Source organism: Crocodylus porosus, unplaced genomic scaffold, assembly GCF_001723895.1.
Source record: "Crocodylus porosus isolate Cpor-Errol unplaced genomic scaffold, CroPor_comp1, whole genome shotgun sequence".
NCBI classification, from domain to species: Eukaryota; Metazoa; Chordata; order Crocodylia; family Crocodylidae; genus Crocodylus; species Crocodylus porosus.
Window position 1 is genome coordinate 18,874,351 of NW_017728923.1, and position 10,404 is coordinate 18,884,754.

Sequence of the window (10,404 nt, forward strand, 5' to 3'; positions counted from 1 at the left end):
GCTGTTTTGCAACCAAGAGAATATTGACAACTTGCAGAATCAAAAAATAAAAATAAATGGAGAGGTAAACTCAGGATTTAAGTTGCTAAATGCTATGGGCTAGGGCAGGGGTAGGCAAAATATGGCCCCGATCCAGCCTGCCAACTCATTGATCTGGCCTATAGGGAGCTGGTGGTTCCAGCTGTCGCATTGTGTTGGGTGGGCAGGTATGTCCTGACCCTGTCCAGAGTTTAAACCAGCTCCCATTCCACACACTGGGGCTGCAGCTGACCTGCTGATACAGCAGCATTGCTTGCGGACCCAGGAGGACACCCCGATCCACAAAGGGAAGCAGCTGACTGCATCCACAGCTGATGCCAGTTCTTGCCTAGCACTGCTTCTGCTGTATGGGCTGGGATCTGGTGTAAGCTGCAGGGTTATGCTGGTGGTGTGGAACAGTTGGGAAGGCAAGGGAGAGGGAGAGGAATGTTGGGGGGAGAGGAGAGAGAGGCAGACAACTCTGCCCACGATGGGCGGCAGCAGCCAGCACTGGGCACCAGGCAAAGGCAAGACCCTGCAGGGGCATGCATGCCACTTCTGGGGCCCGTCTGCCTCTGGCTGCCCAGAACCCACCCCGGGGCTGCCCTGTGGCTTCTCCCCACTGCTGCCACCCGGCATCACCTCCAGGCCACCCTGGGCCCACAAGTAGTAGCAGCAGTAGTGGGGAGGAGATGCAGGGCAGTCCTGGTGTGGGCTCCAGGCAGCTGCAGCCAGAAGGGCCCTAGAACTGGCAAGTGTGCCTGCTGACAGGCCGGGCTTTTGCCAGAAGCAGTGTTGGGTGGGCACCAGCGTCAGCTGTGGATGCAGGCAGCAGCTTCCCCACTGGGGATCAGGGCATCTGCTTGAGCTCCTCCTTGGATAGAAGGGCAGGCCAGAGGCTGACCTTGCTGAAGCTGTTGCACCAGCTCTTCCCCCTCCAAATCCCACATAGGAAGGTTTGGTGAGCTGCTTGGGTGGGGGGGTGCTAACTCAGCCAGTGACAGCTTCCCAAAACTCCTTGTGTGCCCCTTGGGCCCAAATAATTGCCCACCCCAGGCTAGGATCTTGCTTGAATTGTTTAGACTAGGATTTGGCTTACTTCGGAGCAGCAGGGAAGGTAATCAGACCTTTGCAGGGTGAATTTGTGTGCCATATGTTGCTGACCCCTGGTTTTAGACAGTTTGCAAGTAAACGGAAGGATGTGAAAATGAAAGGGTGTGGGTGGGATTGATTCTTGGAGTCTAATAGGGAAAACCATAACAATGTAATTTCATTGACCGTTCTTGTTTGTAGAATAGATTTCAAGAGAAATAGAAATTGCATTTCTTGGGATATTTTAAAACTAGATGACAAAGTGCTAGGACAGTGCTGCATGGTCAGGAAATAAGATTATCTCACTTTCACTTGCAATGTTTAATTTTTTTAGTCTTCTTTTCTCTCTCTTTTCTCTTTAACCTTAAATTGAATGAATTTGTTAGCTGATTTTCTTTTTATGTTTGCCAGATGCCGGCAAATCAACCATTGGAGGACAAATAATGTAAGCAAGCTTACCTTTTACAGTAAGAGATTTCTGTAGATGTATAGTCTTGTACCGTGAATTAAAATGCATTAAGTATTAGTAATTTTGATGGCTTTTGTCAGTATAGATTAATATTTTAAGATGAATACCAAAATGGTATTTTATGATGAATGTTTATTAATTTGGTTTCTCATTGTCTTAGTTCTGCTGGAGTTAAAGAATCAAATCCGCTGATCTCCACAGGAGTGTCATTTACTTAATGGAAGCATAACTGTACAAAAGCCTGATTATTAATAACAAAAAGTAACAGTGTGTTCTTTAAAACGTCACTCCTTTTTTTTTTTTTCCTGAAAGCTGACCTTTCAGCTGCTGTTCATCTACTCTGTTAAATTGTCCTTTTTGTAAGATTTAAAAAACTACTTGAGTGTACTTGGTGTCAGAGTTAGTTTATGAATCATAACTTCATTTAAAGTTATCAGATTATATACTGTCCATTTTATATAAATTAAGCCTGTTAAATGTATCTACAGTTTGGGTTCTTCTTTACTGAGAGAAATGAAAGTAATCTAGTTTAGGTATTCAAGTCTTTATAAGTTGAATGGCATATATTAAGTGTGTGTGTGGGGGGGTGGAAATTGCTATATAAATATTAATCTTCTGAAAGAAAGTATTGTCATAATTTTAAAATGATACTTCTAGTGACAAAGTGAAAGATCCCTGATTTTCCTTATCCTTTGATCAAACCAGGACGTAGGTCATCATAGTTGATCAAAACACTGTTTCATCCAGTCCAGTGGTTCTCAACCTTGTTAGGTTTGAGGCCTTCAGGAAATGCCAGCTCTTTAGTTTCTAACAATACTAAGATTGTGGCACACCATGTTACCTGTGAAAGGATCTGTAGGCATTCCAGGCTGCCATGTTACCCTGGCTGAGAATCACTGATATAGTCATCTTTTCTTCAGATAATGGTCAGCTCTGGGTATCTCCGACAATGCAAAAAACTCTGTATTAAACAAATCTGGAATAGCTTTGTTATAGGGGAAGCTGCTTTTTTAACCCCCACTATTCTGTAGTTGCTTTGGCTTCACAGATCATGCTGCAGAAGGAAACACAATTTTTAATATTTTATTATATCTGTATGCAGGTATCTATTTTTTCTATTCCTGCCAAAATGTTTGTTCCGTAAACTAGTTTTGCTGTATCTTTTTTTTCATTTTTACATTTATTGCCTTTTAGTTTTGTTGAATCTTTTTTTTTTCTTTGTTATAAAAGAAAGTAAATAGAGTGCCTGTATTTTCTCTCTTTTATATGTTGCTGCCTTTATTATTTCCTTATGAGTAAAATATCAAATTGAAGCTTCTAAGGAAAAACACCACAAGGGACATGGTAGCATTAGACACAGAGCACCTAGTATAGGTATGTAGGTGTTTTAATATGCAGAAATCAGTGGGTAATGGCACTTCCTTTACTTATCCAATCTAAGATGGGATGACTATTAAAGAAATACCTTTCTTTATCTTTCAGTCATTCCATTGCATTTTTTATGTAAAGTCATGTGTTAGGGTTTCTGACCCCTCCCCACCCCTCACCCAATCTACTTATTGGCTTTTGTGTATTCTTTAAATTGTCCATAAACTGAAGCATTTCCAAATTCAATACAAAAACAAATTTTTTGCATGGTGCTTTCATTGCACTAGCTGTCTAAAACAGTATCTCTTTGGAATGAGCTCATAGAAGTACATTTATGCCTTGTTTTATGTTTTACTTTCTTAATAGATAGCTACACCTTACACTTAAAATGGCAAGTTGTTTTTTGGAGGGTGGAAATTCCAGCTCTGCCCTTTTTAAACCATGCCTCAGTTCTGCAGAGTAATTTTATTCATATACCAGGAGATGAAAATGTAGTTGCCATGTTGTTAACGTAAAATATCTTCCTCCCTCCTTAGGTATTTGACAGGAATGGTTGACAAAAGAACACTTGAAAAATATGAGCGAGAAGCTAAAGAGAAAAACAGAGAAACATGGTATGAAATTTTGTTTCGTAAGACTGGAACAACTTATTTTTTTCAAGAGCTTCAGTGCAGACTGTGTTCTTTTTCCTTTATAGCACTTTATGCTAATTACCCCAGTATTTCTCTGGCTAGACTTCTTCAGCACGCTTGCATTTATACAGTGTGTTCAACATTGGAGCAGATTCTGCTTATCTGTCCTGCAGAACATTGCCTTAGCTATGGTGTTGCAGATCAGCAGATAGCTAGTGGCAGACCCTTCCCTTCTACATGAGAGAGAGATGAGGGAGGGAATTCACAAGCTGACAGTCTTTTGGGAGTAGGAAGAGATGGTGGCAAAAATCTAGCCCATAATATTTTTCACATAAGCTGATAAAGGAAGGAGAAGCAGCCATGAATTTAGTTCGGTCACAGGCTGGAATGACCCCCCCCCCCCTTCCCATCAAAATGTAGCAGCCCAGCCTGCTCCCTCCTTTCTCCTACTATAGCTCCTGGGTATCTGAGCTCCCTCTGAAAAATGCCTTCTGTTTCTTGGAGGGAATAGGGGGGCTTGAGCAGCAGCTGAGAACATTTTCAGGGGTAGCAGTACTGGAACCCTAGAGAGAGGTAGGTTTTGACCTGATTTAAATGCAGTTTATGGTGTGACACCAGGTCTGGATCATGCCATGAGTTCATTTTAGTGTGGCAAGCATGAGCAGAGACTGTCTTTATTCTGGTATCCTATGGTAAGCCTGTGGATTTTTCACAAAGACCCTGAATGCTTTGGGTATTTCTACTCTGAATTCTTTGAATTGAAAATGAAAATATCCTAAATCATTCTCTTAACAAAATATGGCATAGTTGACAACAAAGCCTGGTTACCACATTGTAGTCATTTGTCACATTTTTCCACAGTTGACAGGACTGAAGTTTGGGAGTTACTTTTTTCAAAGGTCTGCTAAACTTTTCTTGGTCAGAATTGATAGAGCAGAGGTTTTAGTGAGCAAAAGATTGTTATATGCATAATACTTTAAAGGTGTTAGGGGAAAGAGATTTTCTGCCTTGGTACCCTTTGTGGGGATTTACAGGCTGAGTAGGATCAAACCAGTTGGTCTGTTGCTGACAAGTCCAGGAAATTCTGAAGTGTGAGAGAGGGTATGATAGAGTTTGTGTAAGGAGTATTTGACCCCTTGATACAGTACTCACTAACAATACAACATTATGTTGAATAATAAATGAGCTAAAACAAAGATCCAGACAGGCTTTTGCTATTAAAGATTCGAAGCATCTGCGTGCTAACTTTTGAATACCTGACAAAATTCAAATCGTAGTTATTACTTCCTATCTGCTCAGATTTCTCTGTCCTCTTTATAATAGTATATTCTTATTTAGTGTCTTGCGCGTGGCAGCTGTGCATTATAGTTAAGTATCATTCAAATCCTTTGCTAAACTGCACTGGGTTTGTACAATAAAAACCAACAGTAGTTTGCCAGCTGCCATGCTTCTCCTGCTGACCAGTTGTCACATTGTTTCTTGATGCTTCCACTGCCTTTTCTGTTTACACCTGCTGTCTCTTGTCTTGTATTTATTCCTTAGGGCGGAGATTGCCTTTTGTTGTGTTTGTACAATACCTGACAAAATTCAAGCATAACATAGTGATCTCCTAACATAATGCTGAGGTCTCTAGGTGCTAGGTGCACAACAAGCATTTTATCCATTCCCCATTCTTTTCCTATTTCACATGTACGTGGCTTGATTGATGCTTGTAAGGTTCTCTAATGGACAGTCTTATAAGAATATGTGTTTAACATATTGAAAATGCTGCTTTTAACAGTGGGTAAGCTTCTATAGCAAGAGGATCATATTTTGAGATCGTAAAAATTTGTATATTTCAGTGCCCTCATGCAGACTTGCCAGATTGTTTTCTGCTTTAGTACAGGAAATTTTAATTAAATTTTGTTCATATTCTACCAACTCCCTCTTATATTTTTGGGCAATCTACTTCTGTGTTAGCTAATGTCATTCACTAGCAACATGAAGAACAGAAGTCCTGATACCCAGCTTTCATTGGATTATTTTCTAGAAGAAGGGTAAAGCATTTGTAAGTTAGTTTTATTAGAACTTTTCCATCACACTGGTAGAGAATAGAAATGTCCTACATGTTGCTAAAGGGTGTGTAAAATGACTTGCAAATGCTATTTTTACTCTAAATGTTTTAGCCAAGCCATGTTGATTTGAAGCAGGACAGAAAAATTAATGTAAAGTTTAAAATCTAGCATTAAATTGTAAAATTGCTTGATGCTTGGGCTAAAGGTTGCCTTACCTCCCTCTGCCAAGCTTTGTGTCTAGTACTATACAACAATCTGTTATCTAAAAAACTGATTCAGAAGTATGCTTTTCTGTAGTATCCCATCTTAGAAAACTTGAAATATTCTCTTTAGATGGCAAAGAATATCTAATCTGTTGCCCAGGAAATAACTTTTTTTTGAAAAGGGAATACAGGGGAAATCTAGCAGTTCCTAAGATCTTATTTATAAGCCAGAAAATGAAAGCATAGTTTTCACTGCCCTTCTTGCTCATATGCAACAGTGGGTATGATGCTTGTGTTACTTCAATTAATTGTAATGCTTAATGATATTGGGAAGAAGAATTGACCTTTCAGTTCTGTGATATCAGTCTTTTGTTCTGTCAAGAATTCTTGGGTTATGGAGGAATTGGTGGGCATGGAAGAATGGAAACAGGTGCATTTATTTCATTTTGTATTGTGACCCAAAGGCATATATATGGAAGGGAACCAAATAATATATGCATTTTAAATTTTGCTTAGAAGCAGCGCATACTCTTGAGTAGGCTAAAATTGATAGATTGGTCACTGGAGACAACAAAATTGCCGTGATCATTTTAACTAGTTTTAAGTTGTTTCTATTTCATTACTGACTTTTTAAAAATGTACCGTATTTATTCTCTATGGAGGACTGTGTCAAAGCAAAAATAGCACTGTGTGTCCATGTGTTGGAGGAAAAAAGAATAGAAGTATTTTTCTTGATCAAGTTAAATTAATCCTCTTTTGGTTTCTTCAGATGTTCATTTAGTTCTAAACTGGGGCTAAGCATGAAATATTTGAGTTTACAATGTAGTTATGGATAATAGAGTAGATGTCTATATGGTGGAAGGCACTGCTGAGCAAAAATACACTGAGCTACTTCTAAATGCTGTAGCTTTGGAACTGGAAGCAGTGAAGCTAGATTCATGTGGGTTTCACCCAGCCTTGAGTTCCAGTCCAAAACTAGCCCAGGCGGATAAAGCTCAAAAGGATCTCTGCCCAGTTTTATGCTGTCTGTCAGGGGCGGGCAAAATGCAACCCTTGGGCTGAATCTGTCCCACCAGGCGACTTTCATCTGGCCTATGGGCGGGTGCCCATCAATTAATCTTATCTGGTACAGCCTGCAGCTGCCCCTGCTGTACTTTGCATGGAGCTGAGCCCTGCCCCCTCCCACCCTCATGTGTAAGAGAGTAAGACTTTATTTTGAACTATGATGCAATCACCTCTATATATACTATGGAAACGCACATACATTGGGACAAAAATATTTTTTAAATAAAACTAAAATATGTTATAGTAGATGTTTGATTTTTTTTTTTAGTATGTTTTTATTTTTTTTTTAATCTTGTTCCAAGATGGCAACCCCCTTCTCCAAAACGGAGTTCTTCCAGGGACAAGGAGAGGGACTTCTGGTGGCAAAGGTCAGGGGGTAGGGCCAGGACTCCCAGCCCCAAGATGGCAGGACATCCAGCCCCGGAGGCTCCCCTTGCGGCCCTCAACAACTTGCCAAAACTCATTAAGTGGCCCTTCAGCCAAAATAATTGCCCACCCCTGCTATATAGGTATACCAGCAATTGTTGATATGACGTGTTCTCGGTCTTAACTGAAGTGTAGCTATTTTGATGCAGCATAACATGGTAAAAATGACATACTGTTCTTTGTACAAAATGTGTTTGAGAGAATTTTAGAAACAAACTTCGTTAGTAAACATTAATGTAGATTTACATTGTGTGTATTAGGTACCTATCTTGGGCCTTAGACACAAACCAGGAAGAACGAGACAAAGGTAAAACAGTAGAAGTTGGTCGGGCCTATTTTGAAACGGAGAAAAAACACTTCACAATTTTAGATGCCCCAGGACATAAGAGCTTTGTTCCCAATATGATTGGTGGAGCTTCTCAAGCTGATCTGGCTGTGTTGGTAAGAGAAACAAACTGAACTTTATTTGTGGTGGGTCTTTTGCAATTTAAGTCTATTGGATTTGCCTAGATAAGAGTGTTCTATTTTGTGGACAATTGTGACATTTTAAGTTTAAACCTTAATGTTGCAGTTTCCCATATTTTCTTGTGTACCCCCCAGAGTAAGATAACACCTTGTTTTTTTGAAAGGCGGAAGAAAAATGTTCCTTGCTTGTAGTAAGTAATTGAGCAGCAGGAGGTAGGGAGCTGAGCCTGCTCCACAGTTCTGCTCCCTCTGGGTTGTATGCAGTTATTTTTGCCTTGGCCCAGAAAAACTGTAGGCAGCAGAAAGTGTTTTTACTGTATTTTCTCACTTATAATGTGTACCCCAATTTCCAGCAGCTGTTTTTTGGAAGTGAAAGGTGCATTTTATATATGAGAAAATATGGTATTCAGTAATTCAGTTCTGCTAAATTCATTTTTGTCATGGTAAAATGTTTTCAGAGTTAAATTTAGTGTTTTGAATACTAACAGTACTAATAGAATAATAACAGCGCTCCTTGGCTGCTGGGGCCAAGGGTTCTGTCAGTGGCAGGACTCTCCACCCTGGCAGCACATGGGATGCAGCCACCAACCCCAGCAGCTGGAGGACTCTTCCTCCTGGCAGCCCTGGGACACTTCTGGGGCAGAGAGTCCCCCCCAGCTGCAGAACTTTCAGCCCTGGCTGAGCAGTATTTCCCTGTGTGGCTGGGAGCCCCAACAGCTGACAGCTGCAGGGGGACACCCTACTGCATGTGCAAATTGAAAGCTGAATAGAAACAGCTATAAAGTTTCTACACATTTTCCAGCTCTAACATAGCTGGATGGACCTTTTCATGGTGTGATAGTTAATTTGTGTGTGTTGCCGGTCTAAATAAACTGCACAATCAACTGATTAATCGCATAATATATGTAACATGTAGAAGGGGCCTCAGATTGTAATATCTTAAATTGATACATTTTCTGAGATTTTTGTTTTCAGTTTAGGCCACCTTAACCTGCCTACAGCATTTATGATATTATCATTCATTGTTCTTTATTCTAACTAGAATATAGTTTCATAGTTAGTAGGGTCAGAAACACCTGAGCAGATCATCAAGTCCAACCCCCTGCCATGGCAGGAAAGAGTACTGGGGTCATGACCCCAGCAAGGTGTTTGTCTAACTTTGTCTTAAAGACTCCCAGGGTAGGAGCCAGCACCACTTCACTTGGAAGTTGGTTCCAGATCCTAGCCACCCTGACAGTGAAGTGGCGCCTCCTGATGTCTAGTCTGAATCTACCCTCTGCCAGCTTGTGACCGTTATTTCTAGTCACTCCTGGTAGTGCTCGGGGGAACAGGGATTCCCCCAATGCCTGCTGGTCCCCTCTGACTAGTTTATAACAGGCCACTAGATCCCCCCCCCGAGCCTTCTCTTGTGGAGGCTGAACAGGTTCAGGTCCCATAGCCTCTCCTCATAGGGCCTGCCCTGCTGCCCCCTGATCATGCAAGTGGCCTCCTCTGGACCCTCTCCATGTTGCCCACATCCCTCTTGAAGTGCGGCGCCCAGAACTGGATGCAGTACTTCATCTGCGGCCTGACCAGTGCCGCATAAAGGGGGAGGATCACCTCCCTGGACCTGCTTGAGATGCATCTGTGGATGCATGACAAGATGCGGTTGGCCTTCCTAACTGCGTCCCCACACTGTCGGCCCATGTTCATCTTGGCATCAATGATGACTCCAAGATCCTTTTCTGCCTCTGTACTGATGAGAAGGGAGTTCCCCAGCCTGTAGGTGTGGTGGTTCTTCCTCACCAGGTGCATCGCCTTGTACTTGTCAATGTTGAATCTCATCCTGTTCTCATCCACCCACCCCTGTAACTTGTCTAGGTCCAGTTGCAGCCTATTCCTCCCTTCTAGCGTGCCCACATCCCCCCACATCTTAGTGTCATCAGCAAATTTGAACTGGGTGCTTTTTACCCCCTCATCCAAGTCGCTGATGAAAATGTTGAAACAGTTTGGGCCCAAGGACCGAGCCCTGGGGAAAATGACCCATCCACCACCACTCTCTGGGTGCAGCCCTCCAGCCAGTTGGCGACCCATTTGACTGTGTGGGTGTGAACACCACAATCCCCCAGTTTCTTAATGAGAACGGGGTGAGAGACAGTGTCGAAGGCCTTCCAAAAGTCCAGGAAGACTGTGTCCACTGCTACCCCTGCATCTAAGGATTTGGTGACCTGATTGTAGAAGGCACCAGGTTGGTCTGATGGGACCTGCCTCTAATGAACCCGTGTTGGTTGCCCTAAGCATAATCTCCCTTGCTGGCCCCTTGCAGACGTGTTAGGATAATTCTCTCAAAAAGCTTACCCAGGATCAAGGTAAAACTAACTGGCTTATAGTTTCCCGGGTCCTCCTTCCTCCTTTTTTTGAAATGGGAACCACATTGGCCCTCTTCCAGTCCTCTGGCACCACACCAGAGCACCATGAGTGCTGGTACAGCTGTGCCAGGGGTCCCGCAATGACCTCAGCTAATTCCCTCAGCACTCTGGGGTGGAGATCATCCGGACCAGCTGATTTAAATGCATCCAGTCCCTCCAGAAGTTCCCTGACTAGATCCCCCCCTGACCCTTGGCCTAGGTGCA

General features: G+C 42.3%; 1 protein-coding gene across 1 annotated transcript in view; it reads left to right on the forward strand.

The window, feature by feature from the left end:
• GSPT1 (G1 to S phase transition 1) overlaps positions 1-10,404 on the forward strand; it is a 42,631-nt gene that overhangs the window by 15,443 nt on the left and 16,784 nt on the right. Inside the window, exons 5-7 of the mRNA XM_019540143.1 lie at positions 1,522-1,555; positions 3,484-3,561; positions 7,588-7,768. Coding sequence (XP_019395688.1) covers positions 1,522-1,555; positions 3,484-3,561; positions 7,588-7,768 — 293 coding nt within the window. The remainder of the gene's footprint in view (positions 1-1,521; positions 1,556-3,483; positions 3,562-7,587; positions 7,769-10,404) is intronic.